This window comes from Chrysochloris asiatica, unplaced genomic scaffold (genome assembly GCF_000296735.1).
Source record: "Chrysochloris asiatica unplaced genomic scaffold, ChrAsi1.0 scaffold00014, whole genome shotgun sequence".
NCBI lineage: Eukaryota > Metazoa > Chordata > Mammalia > Afrosoricida > Chrysochloridae > Chrysochloris > Chrysochloris asiatica.
Genome location: NW_006408532.1, coordinates 32,963,821 through 32,983,306, shown reverse-complemented (window position 1 = coordinate 32,983,306; position 19,486 = coordinate 32,963,821). Strand labels below are relative to the sequence as shown.

Below are 19,486 nucleotides of genomic sequence, written 5' to 3'. Positions count from 1 at the left end.
GGCTCATAACTAAGTATGGATAACTTGGTAACGAATGGGTCTTCCAGAAGACTTAGTTGTGCTCATGATGAACCAACAACAACACGTAGCGACAACATAGGAGACCTTAGTTAGATATTACCTAACAACAACAGCATTTAATGTGAATTGCTATATGGAGTCATAGTCAAGTTAAGTCCCTCCAAAGTTTCTTTGTCACTCCCCTAGGGCATCAGTTTTTTTTTATGATGTCATAAAGATAGGAGAGGCTAGAGGCTGCCTGGCGCTTCTCCCCATCTGCTCCAGTGGCACAATGGCCCCAGCTGCCAGTATAGCTTAGACAAAGACTGTGCCTTTACTTTTGTACACCTGGTTGTTGAAGGCATTTTAATAACTAGGGTGCTTCAGTTGTGACATGAATAGATGGTAGCTACTCTCAAGAAAGCTTTAGAAAATTCAAGGGAAGCTTCTTGTGAGCCACTTCTACCAAGGTGTTGCTGGTTGTTCTTGTTGCCTCCTGCATTATGGCCTAAATTGAGGCCTCTGGCTTAGTTATATTAGTGAATTCATACATATAAAAATTATCAATAAAGAAAATATGTAAAGGCTTTAATTTTTCTTATACTCTGCCTTCAGATTTTCTTGTCAAAGTTCTTGAGTTTAAAAATGGGACTATTAACATCCTCATAGGTAAATTTATCATTTAAAAATGTTTAATAGGCTCTAGAAAGTTACATGTAATGAAAAAGTTAAGTTCTTGATTTAGTTCTCCTAAGATGATTGAAACACATTCTTTCCCCGCCACCATGCACTGTCATAAGACAAGAACTAGAACAGTCTGTGTGGGTGCCCTGTCTGAACTGAATTCAGATTTGAAGAGAGGCCATGAATGTTTGGTTCACAACTGGAATTACTCAACTTTTTCTTGGAAAACGCCTCAATCCCTGGAAAAGTTTCTCCTAGAAATGCCATTTCCCTATTGTGTGAATAGGACTTTTTCACAACCATTGTCTCATTGGGAACACAGGTATTAAACATTTAAAAGTAGTTTTAACTGCATCCAGCATTTAATTGATTGTTGTTGTAGTTAGGTGCCATGGAGTTGGTACCGACTCATAGAGACCTTATGCACAGCAGAATGAAACACTGCCTGATCCTGGGCCACACTTGAGCCCATTGATGCTGCCACTTTGCCAATCCATCTCACTGGGGGTCTTCCTCTTTCTATCTGACCCTCCACCCTACCTAACAGGATATCCTTCTCCAGTGACTGGTCCCTCCTAACAATATGTCCGAAGTGTGAGAGACGAAATTTGGCCATCCTGGCCTCCAAGGAACGCTCTGGCTGCACTTCTTCCAGCACAGACCTGTTGGTTCTTTTGGCAGCCCATGGCACTTTCAATATGATTTGTGGCCTTAAATTTGAGTTAAAAAACACTCAGGCAGATGTATCAGTTCTGCCCAAGTGCTGGGCTCATTGCTTGCAAACTTGTCTATATATGAATGAGTCATTTAAAATGTAGTCATTCAACCTGGTAAGTTTTGTTTTCATAACTTAATTTTCCAGACTCAGGCTTGCATTAGTTGTTTAGAAGGATAGCTGTTGGATTTCCTCAAGAGGGGCATACCTGCATTTTTGGTGGATTAAAGAAACTGAAGGCCAGATGAAAAATGTGGATATAGTATTACTACTTTCAATATTTGCTTTCAGGTTCAACAATGTCCCTATTATTATGAGTATTCAGTATACACTCAGCCCTGTGCTAGGTTCAGTAGCAATCTTAAGGAAATGTAAATAGTATTTTTACATTCGAGATAAAAAACAACAACATACGACCAGATAGTCATTTGATATGCAGCTGATAGAAGCCATTGGAATGCCCAGAAGGAAGATATGTGAGTTGTTGGGGAAGGTTTGGTGCTGGATGCAGCTTAAGTAAAGTGAATCTCGGGAGAAGACTGAGTTTTGAATCAGGAGACGAGCAGGGGAGATTATTCTAGACAAAGACCCTGGAATTAAAATAAGTTAAAAAAAATGTAAATAAAAGAATAATAAAGTAATAGCAATAATGAAATGAGTAATAAAATAATTAGCTGCAGTGAATGTTTTAATGTGGGAGCATGGTGACTCTATACACTAAACACTGGACTGTGAACCACAGGGTCTGCGATTTGAGCTCACCAGCATCTCTGGGGGAGAAAGATGAGGTTTTCAGCTCCCTGGAAGATTGAAAACCTTGGAAACCTTATACAGGGTCGCTATGAGTTGGAACCGACATAAAGATACTTAACAACAATATTTTATGTAAAGTTGTCTAGTTATGCAGTGACTTAGTGCTTAGCTGCTATCCCAGAGGCTTTTGTTTTGAACCCAACCAGTGGTTCTTCAGGTGAAAGATCTGATGATCTGTCCCTGTAAAGATTACAGCCTAGAGAAACATAAGGGGCCACTCTGCTTCGTTGCATAGAATCGCTGTGAATTGAAATTGATTCGATAGCAGCTAACAACCATAGCAAAGTTTTATATAGAGTGTGCTGTTCAGCTCATGCTAAATGATGTCTTTATACTTTTCCTCACTGCTTCTGGAATCATTTATAGCTGATGTATTCCAGTTTCTGCATTTTAACTCCCCATGCCTTTTGAAAATTTCCATTGTCTTTTAATTCCATTTTTCCACATACTTTTTTGAAGCCCCCACGCATTTCAAACCAGCAACCACTGGAAGTTCTATTGTTACATGCCGTCGAGTTGGTTCCAACCCGTAGCAACCCTGTATAGGGTTTCCAAGGAACTGCTGGTGAACTTGAACCACCGACCTTGCAGTTCAAACCAACTTTGTAGTCCAGAGCATTAACTCACAGCGCTACACCAGGACACCAACTGATTCAACGTAATCTGAATCCTAATCTATTAATCTTTTCCTAAAACCAATACTCATTCTGTATTCTCAGCAAACAGTACCCAAGTTGTCATTTTAAAATAGAGCTGTGTGTTCAATCCTGACTCTTTCCTCACTTTCTTCATTACCTACTTCTAGGGGGCTTGGGAGACATGTTGATTCAGTGACTCCCTATATCTCTCTCTAATATATCATTTCTTTCTCTTTTTGCTGTGGTTCAGGCCTTAAAATTTCTTGCCTGGTTTAATGCAGGAGGCACTAAAGTCTCTGCCTCAGAGTTTCTCCATCTTCAACCTCCCTCCCCACCTTTAATCAGGGTGACTTATATGAATAAAAATTTAATTAGTACTTACTTCATTGCTTACAACCCCACATTGATGTTCTATGTACAACATCAAGTCCAAGCTCCTTAGTATGTGGTTAATGGTCCTTCACAGCCTGACTTCACTACCTTTGTGCTTGTCCCTCTTATTTTTTCCCCAAATGCATGATAATTTGTAGACACAGCAATTTTTTTTTTCCCAATCATGGTCACTGTCTTTTATGCCTCGTTGCTTCTGTGCATGCTGTTCCCTGCACCTGGATCACTCCTTTCTTGCTGCCCTTTCAAGAGGTCTCTCTGATGTCAAAGCCTTCATGAACTGCGATCTTCCAGGAGTCATACCTGCCACCCCAGAATGATTATGGCACATCCTTTGTTTGCCTGCAACACATGGTGCATTTCTTCTCGCAACTGTCTTGGGATTTTATAATTATTTATTCGACATCTGTCTCTCATTTAAACACTCACCAGTGGATGCATGAAGTGGGTATTTGCTGAATGATTAAATGACCAGTATTTCTCATTTGAAAATTGCATTTGTTTTCTATGTCTGCTTTCCCCAATTACCGCAGACCTAGCAATGTAAACAACATGAATTTATTATCACACAGTTCTAGAAACCAAAAGTCCAGTGTGCTCTTTTTGGACTAAAATCATGCTATCATCAGGGCTGCGTTCTTTTCTGGAGGCTGTTGGGGAGAATTCCTTTCTTTGCCTTTTTTTGTTGTTGTTGTTGTTTGTTTGTTTCCAGCTTTTAGCTGAGTTCTGGTATGACTCTGTAGGATAAGCACTGAACTACTAACTACAGGATCAGTGGTTCAAAGCCACCAGATGCTCCTCAGGAACCCTATACAGGCTCTCTCTGAGTCGGAACTGACTTGATGGTACTTAACAGTGGCAGGTGTCAAAATGCCCTCCTGCCCTCCACACCCTTGCTCTCTCCTTGCCCTCTGTGCAAGCCAATGCCTGTGCCACATGCTGGGACCCTTGATTGCTCTGTACCCAGACTGCACAGTGAGACTGGACCAGGCCTCCTCTAGGTTGTTCTTTGAAATTCAGCTACTGTTTAATGAATGTTTGCTTTGTGTTGGATACTGTGCATCTAGAAGGTAGTCTACAGTGTGGCTGTAGCTTACATATATCTTAGAGCTAAAGTTGAATATTCATTTATCTGGAATGATTCTTTCCAGAGTCGGTGTCTCCTCATCTGTGATAATGAGGGTAATAATGCTCATTAGATCACAGATGTTGTTATGAAGTCCATGGAGTTGGTTCTGGCTCATAGAAATCTTGTATAAGGTTTCTGAGGAGTGGCGGTGGGTTTGAACCCTAGGCCCTGTGGTTAGCACTCCAATGTGTAGTCTACAGAGTCACTCCAGGATTCCAGCTCTCAAGACATTTTTGACTCATAGCCACTCTGTATATGGTTTCTGAGGAGCAACTGGTGGGTTTGAATTTGCAACCTTGTAGTTAGCAGTCCACTGTTTGCCCTACAGCACCATATCAGGACTCCTCTAATGGTTAATTATAAAAGAAATCCAATAAGAAGCAAAAGGAAAATCTTACTTTGGATTTTAACTATCCATTGTTGACTGAATTATCATGGAAATTAACGAATGACTATAAAGTTATCATTTTTGTTAATCTCAGTAAACAATAGTTGGAGATGAAGCCAGGTTCCATTGTTTTAAGGCGGTTGTTGTTGTTGTTAAGTGCTGTTGAGTCAGTTCTGACTCACAGCGATCCTCCATAGGGTTTCCAAAGCTGTAAATCTTTCTGGGAGCAGAAAGCCCCATCTTTCTCCCATAGAACAGCTGGCAGTTTCCAACAGCTGACCGTGAAATTAGCAGCCCAACTCCTAAGCACTACACCAAGATGTTGTTACGTGCCGTGGAGTCGGTTCTGACTCATAGTGACCCTGCACAGGGTTTCCGAGGCTGTAAATCTTTACTGGAGCAGAAAGCCTCATCTTTTTCCCACAGAACAGCTGGTAGTTTCGAACTGCAGATCTTGAGGTTTGCAGCCTGATTCCTAACCACTACGCTACCAGAACACCAAGATAGCACATTCTTATAGGGAGAAATGGTACTTCCTGCCACCAGTTGGTATTAGGATTCAGCCACTCCCTCATGGTCTCTCATTGAGCTGGATGTTTCTTGGTCATTGTCTCATGGTCGCCTGTTAAAAGCCTGCAGAGCTGGGGCTGCCAGAGGATGTGCAGAGCCCTCGTCTGAGTCAAAAAGAAGCTTCCTGACCTGAGAGGACAGAGGATGAGGACAGGCATCTAAGTGAAGGAGGCAGCTGGGAGGCAGCTCCCAGATGCAGGAATAATTGTTGTTGGGTGAGGGGTGAGTGGGTGGGGCAAGGGCAGCTATCCAGTAAGCAGGGCCCTGGGGATAGCTTGAGTGTGTGCTTGCTTTTCCTTGGAACTGCAAGGTGTGTCCTGCCCCCCTCCCCCCCACAAACACACAGATTCATTGTTCTTCATCACCGGCCCCTGTTGACCTTCTTCAAAGTAATGTATTTGTTTATGTGTTCGTCTTTTCATTGCCTGGCTCCCCACTGGATTGTGAGCTCCACAAAGGTTAGGGCTGCATTCATTTTATTCTGCAGTGTGTCCACAGTGCCTAACAAAATGCAAAGCATGAGGTTAGCATTGAATAAATGAATCAGGTGTATCATAACAGAATATGAATATTCATCCACAGACTTTTCCTCCAGCATATATTCACTGAGCATTGGCTATGCCCCTGCCTAGATACTAGGGATAAAGCAATGAATCAAATGGCCCTAAGTTACTGACATCCTGGCAACCAAGTACATGGGAGGTAGACAGTAAACAGAACAAATAAGTGATTCATGCTTCGGAGAAAGATAGTGCAGGAAAGAGGGGAGGCTGTGTTGGTAGCGGTCACTTGAAACAAGATCATAAAGAAAAGCCTGAGTAAGAAAGCAAGCCTTTGAAGGAGCCAAAAAAGAAATAGATTAATAAGCACGTGTGGACCTATTAGTGGAGATGGACTTTTAGACCCAGGCTGAGCTGTGCTTATGACCAATTACAAAGCATCCAGAAACCACAGGAGAGAGAGGGTAGCATGTGTGTGTGAGCATGGTTTATGTGTATGTGCAGTGTGTATTCATGTATGTGTGTGTATTCATGTGTCTATGGGTGAATGTATGTGCACATACAAGAGATATGTGTACGTGTGTGTGTGTGTGTGTGTGTGTGTGTCCTGCTGTTCAGAATATAGGCCTGGAACTAGCCTTCATGGTTTGAACCCGAACTCTGCCACTTCTCTAGCTGGGTGACTTAAAGGAAATTACTTAACTTTTTTGTGCCTCCATTTAATCATGTATTCAAAGGGGTGCAACACTCTTGAGGATTAAGAAAGTTCACACCTGGAAAGCCTTTAAACCAGTGTCTGGATCACAGCCGGCAAGCACTCAGCATTATGATTTTTATTTCTACAGCGACTTTGGCAGTTTTGTTTTGTTATATCACTAATCCTCTCTCTTTTCAGGGAAGTGAAAAAAAGAACTGATGAAGATGACAACAAATCCATTACCAACTTGGGTGGGACTAATTCCAAGAAGTCAGCCCAGATGAAGAATTGTTGTAATGGTTAAACCCCAAACACCCTTGCCCTCTGAAGCCTTCATGTTCAGCATACTGCATTGATGTGCCTCATTTGGATTTTGCAGACAGTGGTGTATCTTTAGACCGCTCTCATATGGAGAAATCCCAAACTTTGATTCTGTGTCAATGAGACACTGAGCCTTCTGGTTAAATACAGTTGTCTTGTCCTTAGTCTAAAAAATGAAAGTCTGAGTATTTTTAAGATGGTAAAAAGAAAAAGAAAAAAAAAAAATACATGCTCAGATAAAAGAAACTTGCGGACACAAGTAGATTTATGTGTAGCTGACTTTGTTAGGTAACCTGTGACAGCATTTACTGAAAATGTTTGATTCTTTGTTTGCTGTTTAGTGCTATCGAGTCGGTTCTGACTACACCGACCCTGTATAGGGTTTCTGTCTAGTAAAAGGAGTCTTATACTAATTTGACTGTTAACTGGTTTTGTGATGTTGACCAGGTCCCCAACCCACCTGACATCTGTGCCTTCCTCTGTAAAATGTAAGGCTTAGCCTTGAAAATCTGCTGTCCTCAGTCTTTCTCGGATTTCATAGGGCTTATTAAGACAGCAAGAAGGAGAGCTTGGTGGTCTACAGTTAGTAAGGACTCTGGTTAGTTATGATTTTTAAAATATTGGTGTATTGATTTGTCTCACTTCTGAAATAAGAGCCAAATTTTGTTAAAAAATGGTAATTTTTTGAGGCCCCAGTGGAAATTGAGTAATCTATTTTTTTATATATGTATAAAGCATTTTGAGACAAAAAACAGTTGTACATATAGAAGGGTATTTTATAATATCAGAGTGTGAAAAGCCATTGTTTAACGTAAATATTTGATGAAAACATGCAAAGCTGCATAATACTGATGATTGTCACTCTTAGCTTAAAAAGATATATTTCCCGATGGTAGCCAGTCATAGCTGAGGGGGTAAGGGAATGGAGACTGACTGCTAATAAGTATAGGATACCTTTTGGGGTTAATGAAAATGTTCTGGAATTAGTAGGAATAGCTGTACATCTTTGTGAATATACTAGAAACTATTGAATTGTACACGCTGAAAAGGTAGATTTTATGGTGTGTACGTTTTATCTCATAAAAAAAAAAAATACTCTAGCACTTAAGCCACTTTCATATTTTAGTCAAAACATGCATGCTTCTTTTAAATCTACCCAAGGTTTAAAAGCATAGTCTCCAATGTGATGCAAATCCCCTAACTTTCAAATTACCAGCATTAACTTCTACATATAATGAATAATGAAAGAAGTGTTGTGCTTGATATTTTGAAAATAATCTGTTTAGGAGTTGCCATTAAGAAAGGAAAGCGAGTCCATTGTTTAGAATGAGCCCATCATCACTAAGGACCTGGTTGGTTTTGCTCTCATTCTAGAAACAGCAAGTCCTCCCAGACCTCCCCACTGGAATGTCTCTGTCAGCCACAGGAGCCAATCAATACCTGTCCTTACAGTGGGGCAGAGACACCTGGTTTCCTTGTCTTGAACCAATCAAATTATGCGCTGCAGGAGATTTCACTTAATCTTTGTTCATATAGGTCCAGTCCTCTAGTAGCTTGCTGAAGAAACTTAAATAATATCTGTTATTTATTTTATTGTTGTCGTTGTTGTTGTTCAGTTCCTTCTGATTCATGGTGGCCCCATGTGTTCCCCAGTAGAACTGTGCTCCACTGGGTTTTCAATGACTGCTTTTTCAGAAATACATCTCCAAGCCTGTCTTTCAGAATGCTAGGTTTGAACTCTTAACCTACTAGTCAAACACTTCACTACTTGCGCTACCAAGATACTCGTTTATGATTTTTATGACCAAATCTTAAATTCTCCAAGCTTCATTTTTTTTATTATACAAATTGGCTAGTGGCATTGCCCAAAAACATTATGAATAGCTACCACATCATTTAGCATTTGAAAACATGCCTTCTCTCTTTATTGTGGGCATCTACAATTTTTACTTTACTGGCAATTTGGGTCTCTCCTTAGCAGTTCCACAATGAATATCTAGTTCATAGAAGAAGAGCATTTTGGGTTTGTTTTTTTGTCTTAGGAAGAAAAAATGACTTTTTTTTTTACCAGAATTGATGTGGTAAATTGTTAAAATCAACAGGGGACATAGGGGTGGTTGTTTGTGTGGCATGGTGAGACCATTTTGCCACTGCTGTTTGCCTTAATGTAGTATCTTTTGAGCCCAGGTTAAAATGGAGCTGGTATATAATATATGTTGGCATATGGGATGCACCATTTTAGTGCACATGTTATCGTTTTACCCCTATTTATTTTCCCCAATGTGCCTCTTTATTTTACAAATTATCTGTATTTTATAGGTTGTTTTACAATCTGTAAATGAGAATATACGTTTGATACAGAAGTATTATCTTGGCCTTTGCCTCTGGATGGGCCCCGTACACCCAAATTTATTGGAGATTACATAGGTGCTTTTGGTGGACAAAGTAACCATCTTCAAGTACTTGAATTTGGGTAAATATTTTGACAAAACGGTAACATAATCCAGATTAGGAATTGATAGCTCTGGTTAGCTTTTGTTTAAAGAACAAGTGCTTTAAGATCTTTCAGCTGTTTTGCTGGGAAACCGTTACTAACATTTTGATTTTATGATCTTCTCAAAGTTAAAATGTATTTTTGACTATAACAAAAGTATTGAATGCCTTTTACTTAGATTTAATTTGATGTATTTGCATATTCCTATGCAAGTAATTCACCTTAAGTCTATTTCTCTTTTGAGAACTTTTAAAATCACGATTATGCTACATTCCTGTTTGATATCCTAACTTTGTCCTGGAGAAGAATGTTGGTTAAAGAAACATTTTTCACTCTTAACTTTGAGCCTCATGTATTTTCTTAATTTATTTGTGCCACTTTCTGCTTTCTATGACATATGTGACACTTGATTGTTTAATACTAAATGTGATTTGCATAAACCCATGTTGCACAACCCTCCTGCTGAAGATAAAATTGAGGTTAAAGATAAAGATTTATTTTCCTATTTGTACAGCGTTCGGCTTCAGAATGATAGTTTTGTGAGCTTTCATTGTATATGTATGTAAGAAATTTCATATGTATATATTAAGTAGGCCTCTGAGTATTGAGTAATTGTTTTATGATTTTGATTTATATGGTTTACATTTTCATAGTATGGGCTATATTTCGTTTATACTGTTTATTTCTCTTCAAACCATTAATAATTATATCATAAAGTATAATTTTTATAGCAATGCAAATGTCTAAGGAACTACAAATACTTTCTGCATTGTAAATTGAATAAAGTATGCTTCCTTTGGCCTATTGGGTATCTTCTTTATTGCAGGTATCCCTGATGTAATTTTGATTCTAGGATGTGCCTGCTTTTAAACCGTGTCTCTAAAATAATTGTTTTGAGAAGCTGGCTTGGTGGGAGCCAACAATGGCGGATGCCTTGAGAAAAAGACCTTGGTGTTCAGGATTTAGGTCTAGCCATGCCCTCTTAGTTAGCAAGACCAGCTTGGGGCATGGCAATTAGTGATAATGAGGCTTTGGTAGATAATTTTTAGGATGTATTCTGACCACCCTCATGACCTATCATGGGTTAGACCTTTTCTCTAACATACCAGTTTCTTCCAACACACACACACTGCCTTGCTAATCCCTACCCATCCTCCCATTCTAACTTAAACACGACTTACTCCAGGAAGCTTTAGTTGAGAGGATAACAAAAGAGGCCATCTCTTACTGACTATGGAATGGAACCATTGGACATTTCATCTATATTGCAATTGGAAGAACGTGTGTTCCCACAGACTTATCCACTAGATATTCAGTTCATGTGCTGTCTGTGCCTCTTACTGTTTTAAAGCTCTTCGAATTGTTGTCATCAGATATGATGACCCTTGTTGATAAGTACCGTGGAGTCCTACTCAGAGTGACCCTGCACAGGGTTTCCGAGGCTGTAAATATTTACGGGAGCAGAAAGCCTCATCTTTGTCCTGCAGAACAGCTGGTAGTTTAGAACTGCCTACCCTGAGGTTAGCAGCCCAATTCGTAATCACAACACTACCAGAGCTCCTTAGATATAACTCTTGGAGGGGTTTAAACCTCCTGAGCTTTTAGATTCAATAGGATTTCAGCCAGATCACTGAACACACACACACACATACATAAATGAATAAAAAAATAAAACATTGAAGAATAGGTAGTTGACCATGCACAGATGGTCCACCATAAAGGATGCCTAGCTGTCTGCCTGCATGGGGCAATAAGCTAAGCATGTGACTACTAATCAAAAGCTTGATTGTTCAAACCCACTCAGAGGCCCCTTGGAAGAAAGGTTTGGCAATTGGCTTCCAAGAAGGCATAACCATGATAACTCTATGGAGCAGATACCACGAATTGGAATTGACAGTACCTGGTTTGGTATTTAAAAAGGCTATCCACATAGACACATGATAATTCGGTTGTTGGTAGGGGCAATACACAAGAAGGGGGAGGGGAATGGAAGAACAAGGTAGAGAGGAGAACATTTAGGCAGATTTGCATGTGCTAAATGAGACAGAAGTAAATAGAGATGTATGCTCAACCTTGGAACAACAGGGCTCTGATACAGGGATTAAGGCATATTCTGAATGGGTAAAGGAGGGAAAATAATGTTAAGATGCTTGACTGTTTTAGAAATCTTGGTTTTCCTTGCCAACTATTTTAAAATAGACACTTGAGGAGGAGAGAAAGAATAGCCAGAAACACAATTATAGAAAGCTTGTAAATCTGTCTTCAGCCTATAACTGATTGGAATACCTAAAAGAGATGTTAGAATTTGCCCACTTTGCAGTGTATTAAGACCATAGGTGGAATCCTGATCCCCATCCAGAATCTTCTGAGGTGGGAAATTTCCACTTGAAAAGACAAGTAGACCAGCCTGGAGGAACAAAAGATACTTCTTGAAAGAAAGACCAGCAGGAAAAAAAAAAAAAGGCAGTCTGATTGTCTACCACAAGAACAAGCAAGTTGTCTGCAGGGGAGCCATCAACACAAGCAATCAAGTCCCTTCAGGGCTAACCCCCTTCCAAGACTGAAACTCAAGGGGAATACATGAGCAAGTATGTAATCTTGCTGGTGACCACTTTGGTCTACTGATGAGTGGAAGTCAGGGAAAAGCAGCAATGAAGATGTGGGCTGAGTCTGACCATGTTCAATAGACTCCCTTCAACCTGGTTGGCCAGCAGTATGGTGAGACCTGGGGACTCCTGAGCCCATGGACAAGGATGTAGCCACAGAGGGCTAGAGTGGAAAGTGAAGTGTTCAGCAGATATGAAGTGAGGGGAGATGCACAAGAACGCCCATACTTGCAGATAGTACCTATTTGACCTAGCTTCAATGGCTGGATGATCAGAACTCGAATAGAGGAAGAAAGAAAAGAAAAAAAAAAATTTTTTTTTTGGATAAAGAGAACAAGTGTAATTTGCTACAATTTGATGAGCTTGACCTATACTTATTGATGTAGTAACTTAAAATAGCAACCAAGAGGGAAGGGATCTTCACAGCAAGGATCATTTCCATCCCGTATGTATACAGGGTTGATGGGATGGGCAACTTAGACATTGGCTACCTAAAATGGGGGAGGGGTGTGTGTGGAGGCTATAGAGGCAAAAAGTGACTGGCTTACAAGTTTTCAAGAGGGAGTTTAGTTTCAGAGGGTGCAGGGGAAGGTAGAATCTCCACTGAGTGGTTTTCAACCTGTCTAGAAGGAGCTGGTGAAAGGAGGTGGGATAAGATTCTTGTGGTTCAATAGTGAGTAATTGTTATCATGACTGATTGTGATTTTTGCAACTGTAAAGGTAGAGGTTTTGTAGCAAAAGAGGGGAGGGGTTGATCTTGCAGTCCAGGAGTTGAGGACCCTGGGACCATCAAGGGAGAAGAGCTGAAGCAGAGTGTTGAACCCTATTCAGAGATGGAGGCAGAGATGATGAAGTGGAGAGATGGACCGGCTGGGGACTGACTGTAGACTCATGGAGAGGGAGGGGCTGTGTGCAGGTGGCTGGGGGGCAGGCTTTCAGGGTATGCCCTTTGGGTGTTTGAATGATTGTATATTCTTGAGTGTTTTGGTGTACATCCAATAACAATAATAATAACCTCAGGATAAGGGGGGCAAAACTATCCACAAAGAAGGCACCACCAAAACACTGATCAGATTTGTGGTTAGCTCATATTCCAACAAGGCACAGACAGGATATATACTCATATTTCTAACTAGATGGGGAAGAAATACATCCTACGTATTTGCTGTGAACTTCAAACTCTGCATGTTTTCTCATGTTATATTGTAGTAACTACTGTTTTACAGACAAAGAAGCTGACTTAGCAAACTCGAGTGACTTAACTCAGTTGATTAGAGAATAAATGATTGAGCTGAATTTAAACCCAGATCTGTTTGACTCTTTCTGCTGTTAAAAAGATAAAGCACAAAAAATGGAAACAGAGTTTATTTAAGCAGTTATTTTACATGCGTAGGGAACCCCTTTTAATTATATAAACCACAATGGCTCAATGTAGATGCAAAAGCCATGTGGGGGTCATATCTGACTCTCTAGGACTTCACAAGAGGAAAGAAGAAGCAAACTCAAAATCAGCCCCAGGCCGATTCCTATCAAGTGGAGGTCAGACATCACTCCATCCTACAACCTTGTGTATTCTGATACCAACCATTCCTCCCTCAGCACTCTGTTTCACATTTGAGTTCAACAATCCATTGCAATCGCCACACAGAACACTCATAATTACTCATAATACTCATATATACATAATACTCATAATAACATACATAAATACTCATAATTATGGGGTTTATTCATTTATTATGGGGTTGATAGTTGATCAAAGCCAACTCAGGATACAGCAGTTCTCCAGTCCGAAACACCTCTTGTCTACCATACTGTAGGCAAACCTCACTCGTCTTCAGCCTCTCAGTCGTGTGACAAGTATTAATAAGCTCCTTTGTTGTTAAGCACCTTCAAGTCAGTTCTGACCAATAGTGAACCTTGTATAGAGTGTCCAAGGAGCCGCTGGTGAACTTGAACCATTGACCTTGCAATTCAAACTGACTTTGCAGTCTAGCGCATTAACCCGCAGTGCCACACTAGGACTCCTTTGTTGTTGTTTAGTGCCATGGAGTCAATTCTGACCCATAGCAACCAAGTACAGGGTCTGTAAATGTCCCAAAGGCACATCCTGCAAGCCAGCCTCCTGTCCTTAGGCACACAGCTTTACTTAGTCCATAGGCCTAGATGTCTACAACTGCTCCATATAACCGCCTCTACCACCACCTCTGCTGTTGCCACTTTCCTAGATAGGGATCTAACACACCACTCAAATTCTTCTTTCTTAATGGTCCTGGGATTTTCTGTTCCTGTTTTTAAAATGGTTTCTCTTAAACCTAGCTGGAAAGCAAAACTAACCAATCCCAGCCTTAATGCAGGCTCCTCCTCAATCACTTGGTGGGAATTAAGACATTGGACAAAAAACCATATCAAGTAAATTCAAGGCACCACAATAAGCTAGTTACAATGATGCTTATAAAGATGAGGGAGAACAGAAAAGCAACCATTGGTTAATCTTAACCTGATTGAACCCTGCCTATCCTTACTGTGATCAGTTGACAGCATCTTGTCTATGGTCTGGCAGAGAAGGTTGGGGCATTCATCTGCACAGATCTATTTTAAATTTATGTGGCTCACAAATGTGTTTGTCACAAAGCGGTGTTTCAAGATTTAGTCACTTATCAACTTAGAGGGAATGTTCTTTTTTCAACTGTTCGTCACCTTTTTCCTTAAAGCAGGAAAGAACAAGTTAACTATACAAAGTACTTTAGCACTTCCTGGTGAAAAAAATAAGGTAATAGTTTTGCAGTTTTAGGGTCCAGTCTTTTACTGTTAATTTTGGACTCACAGGTAAGAGAAACACCTTGAAATCCAAGTAAATTGCCTATTTTTTATTTTATTTCACACCACCAAGTCACTTTGCCTCAGGCAAGGCATGTCTTAGAGATTACCCACATTAACTGAATCTTGATGTTCTTTGAGAAAGAAACCCCTCAGGACTTCATGAGCATAGTTTGTAATCTTGTTATGGGGGGATAAAAAGACCCCAGATTGAAATGTATTTTATAGAGACCATTTTTAGTCATTCTTAAACAGGCAGGACAAAGACAAGACAAAAGCAAGTCATCAGCAGGAGGTCATGATGATGTCCAAAGGGTCTATGGCCATGTTGCTAATTACAGAGCTTAGAACACAAAGGAAATCCATCACAAGATGATGATGAATCCATCCCTGTCACAGGTGGGACGATGAAAGTGAGAAAGAACATCACTGGCATAGGTGCACTGTTGTGAACTAGAAAGGCTTACAGGATTGGTTCTGTGTCCCACCCTCATCTCCACCCACCCACCACCACCTTGGTAGGTAGGGGTATGACTCATGACCGCGGCACCCTGGCACCCAGTTTCCATTAAGGGCAGGCTCACACAAGTCCTTCAGGGTGAAACTGCCCTTCCTTGGGCTGTTTAATGCACTGCCATGTAGTTGATTCCAATTCACAGCTACCCTATATAGGGTTTCAAAGGCTGTAATTCTTTATAGGAAAAGATGGTCTCATTTTCTCCCAAGGAGTGTCTGGTGAGTTTGAACTGCTGACTATGAAGTTAGCAGTCCTATACTTATGCTACAGCATCTGGGCTGGCTAGAGGAATCCTAATCTCTTCAAACACACTCTGCCTGAGGGCAGTTTTTTACATTGCTGGCTAAGGGTCCCAATGAACTCAATGAAGATTGAATTTTTTCAAAATTCAAAACGGAGGTAGGGCTCCCACTGTAATCAGTTAAGTGCTATCAAGTTGGTCAGACTCAGCGACTCTGTATAGGGTTTCTGAGGACCACACGGTTGGCTTGAACTACTGTATATCCTATAGCTCCACAGCAGTACTGTACATTGTAGTCTTCCACAAACCAAGAGCTTAGAATTTAAGTGCTAATACAACCTAAACATCACAGAAAATGTATTTTCATTGTCCTCATTCACTGAGTTGAAGTGCTTTGAAGGGGTAGATGAATGTTTCAAGTTCGAAGTGTTCATCTGTGGGGTAAAAAAAACATCTTTCCAAAGAGAATTTGGAATCTCCACACTGTCTTTGTTATTTAAGAACGCTGCAAGGTCAGGTTGAACTTCAAGGTCGGCGGTTCAAGCTTACCAGGTACTCCTCGGAAACCCTATACAAGGTCCCTATGACTTGAAATAGATTCAATGGCAATTAACAACAACAAGACCTGACAGATCATGCTAAGAGGTGACATAGGTGGGGACTTGTTGTTGTTGTTGTTAAGGTGGGGACTGGCCAGGCCTAAAAGACCATCTTGGTAACCTCAGGAAAGAGGAGGTACCTGATTCAATCCACCATGCCCATGCATCAACTCTCCCACCTTCAGTAAACTCTTTGGATACTGAAGCTCCTTGGACTTCTTAGTTGTTGAGCAATATCCGTACTGTATGGATGATATGTGATTTTTGGGACATGAAAGCTTTGTTCATACATAGGGACCTTGTCCTATGTATCTCTTTTTCATATTGATCTTGAGTTATATCCTTTTTAACCCTCATAAGGTTGTAGTTATAAATATAGATATTTCCATGAGTTCTGGGAGTCATTCTAGCAAACTATCCAACCTTAGGTAGTAGTGGAAGCTAGCATGTCAGATATTAAGGACCTGTGGAATCCCTGAGCTTACAGCTGGTAACCTGAAGAGGTAGAAGCACTCCTTCATGAATTTGTAGCCAGCAGATTAAAGATGGTGGTGCTGTGGAGACGCCCAAATTTGCAACTGGCATCTTAGGTTTAGGAACAGTTGGCAGGGCAGTCTGGAGGACTGGTCCATACAACTTGTGAGGTCTGACCTAGCTCCAGGTGGTTAGGTAGGAGGAAGAAGTGCTACACCTGAAGCTGGGATCTGAGTAGCAGCTCAGGGCTGAATTGAACTGATTAATTGATCAACACAGTATGTGATCAGAAAAGTGAGAACCAGGAATTGGATCTTTTCCTGGACCACCTAAATGGCCTTTCCCTAAGGTAGACTGGAACTCCTATATGTAGTTCCTTATTGTGTTAGAATGTCTTTGCTCTGAGTAGTTTTAATTACTTAAGGCGTTTGGTATTGGGAACTCTCATGTTCTGCCTAAGAAACAATTCTTGATTTCTCAGCAGAGAAATTGACAGAAGGAACATTCTCTTTCCCATGGACCTAGTCCAGGGAGCACATCCAGGTGAGAATTATGGAATAACAGAGTTAAAAATCCTCACCACTGAACCAGTAAAGAACATTGTAATAAGTGGAAAAAAGATTGAAGTTGTCAAAGACTTCATTTGGCTTGAATGTGCAATCAAACTCATGGAAGCCACTGTCAAGAAATCAAACGATATATTGCTTTAAGAAAATCTACTGCACAAGACCTCTTTTAAATGTTAGAGAACAAAGACATCATTTTGAGGACTAAGGTGCACCTGACCCAAACCATGGTATTGTCAATAGTCTCATGCATATGAAAGTTGGACAATGAATAGGGAAGGCCATAAAAGAACTGATGCATTTGACTTATGTTGTTATAGAAACATATTGAAAGTACTGTGAACGACCAGAGGAATAAACAAATCTATCTTGGATGAAGTACAGTCACAATGCTCCTTAGAAGCTAGGATAAAGAGACTTTGTCTTTTACACTTCAGGCATATAAGGAGGACAGTCCCTGGATGACATTATGTTTGGTAAAGTGGAAGGACAGTGAAAAAGAGGAAGGTACCCAATGAGATGGATTGTCACATTGGCAGCAACAATGGACTCAAGCTTAATAATGATTGTGAGGATGGTCCAGTACTGAGCAGTGTTTTATTCTGTTATGCATAAGGTCACTATGAGCCAGAATCAACTGTATTTTTTGTTTTCGTTTTTAATAAATAAGGTAGACCAAGAGCTCAGAATTCTTGTCAGTTTAAGATAAGAGACTTCTTTTGCTTTCTAGGACTGTAAACTGAGAGTATGAGCTGGCTTGCTCTTTCTCCCTCCTCCCTCCTTTCTTGCCTACTTTTCTTCCTTCTTTCTTTCCTTCCTATCTTACTGTCTTTCATCTGCAAATAGAACCCTAAATATCCCCATATTTTTTAAAAATAATTAAATTGTGATCTTCATTTCTCTGAGTCCAATCTCAATTACTGCTTGGCTCTAAGACTTATTAATATTTCCTTGGTTTTTTTTTTTCCTGTGATTAATCCTTGTATTAAAAGTATACTGCACAGATGTGTTATTGATTGATATTTCAAAAAGTGCAGATACTTGTGGGTGGAATGGAAGCATTATCATGGTCCGTAACTTAACTGCTAGGCTCTGAGTTCCTTGAGAGTACAGATTGTCTTATTTATCTTTTGGCTCTCCTCCTCCTCCTACATGCACACACACCTTGAAGCTCCTGGCTGCATTAAGAATTCTCTTCTTACTTACTCTCCTTCTCTCTGTGGGTATAAGGGATATGGTGCTCTGATTCCAGATAAGAAAGAGAAGAAAGGTGTATGACCTGGTCATAGTAATACCACTGACAAACAGAGAAAGAGTGTTCTTTTTCCCCCCTATAAAATATCAAGTAAACAAGATTCTAACTGAAACTTCTGTAAGTATTTGATGCAAAGCACTGCCCATCAAGTTATTATTATTATTTTTATAATCAGCCAATTCAGTATAGGGAACAAAACTGTCATATGAATCAGTTATATAAAGGAATACAAATCATGTAATGTCTCATTACAGTATAAATTCAAGAAATCTAGTTGACGTCTTCTGGCAAGATGGCAGATTAGGCAGATGTACTACCTGGGCCCTTTACAACTAAGATACAAGAGACAAAATTAAACAGACACAGATGAAAATTCAGGCACCCTGAACTTCAGAAGAAAGTTTAGAGAGGTGGGTGGAATGCTTGTTGGAAGAAGAGGCTGAGAAGGGACAGTGAGAGAGGGAGAATGACGGGTGAACTGCTGGCCAGACGTGACACAACCATCTTGTGAGCAACTTTGGCAGTGGAGAGAAGTGCAGCAGAACAGATTTGTGCAGGCAACAGGAAAGGTGCAATTTATTCTTCTTCTCATGTTCCCCTTGTGACCAGAAGTGTGGTCACCTTCCCCCCTCACCCACCCCCAGCACACACCCTGCTCTCTGGGAGTTCAGAGTCATGTGGTTGAGAACCATGCCAGTGTGAAGTGGGAGCTGGCTGTGCTGCTTTGATGTGCCAGTTGGTGCCTGGACTCAGGTGGGCTGAGTTCCAGACCTACAAAAACTGCAGAGCCACATAACAGCATTTAACCAGTCCTCAGCTTCCCTGTGGTCCTAATAGACACTGAAACCAGCTTCATCAAAGGATTGAGTGCCTGGAACAACCACGTCGTGACCTCTTTGAATTGCAGGAGGTCCCCCCATCCACAGAGATTTCTCCCCTCTGGGTCCAACAGAAAATATTTCTGAGGAAGAAAAGGTAACGGAATTAGCTCAAAAAGAATTCAAAAGAATGATAATTGATAGAAAGCTCAAGGAAAACAAGGAGAACACAACGAAAACCTTAGAAGAAG

At 40.5% G+C, this 19,486-nt stretch overlaps 1 protein-coding gene across 1 annotated transcript in view; it reads left to right on the top strand.

Annotated features, from left to right (window-relative positions):
- Nucleotides 1-6,828, top strand: part of RASEF (RAS and EF-hand domain containing) — a 101,875-nt gene extending 95,047 nt beyond the window's left edge. The window contains exon 17 of the mRNA XM_006834950.1: nt 6,723-6,828. Coding sequence (XP_006835013.1) covers nt 6,723-6,828 — 106 coding nt within the window. The remainder of the gene's footprint in view (nt 1-6,722) is intronic.
- Nucleotides 6,829-19,486: the final 12,658 nt, after the last annotated feature.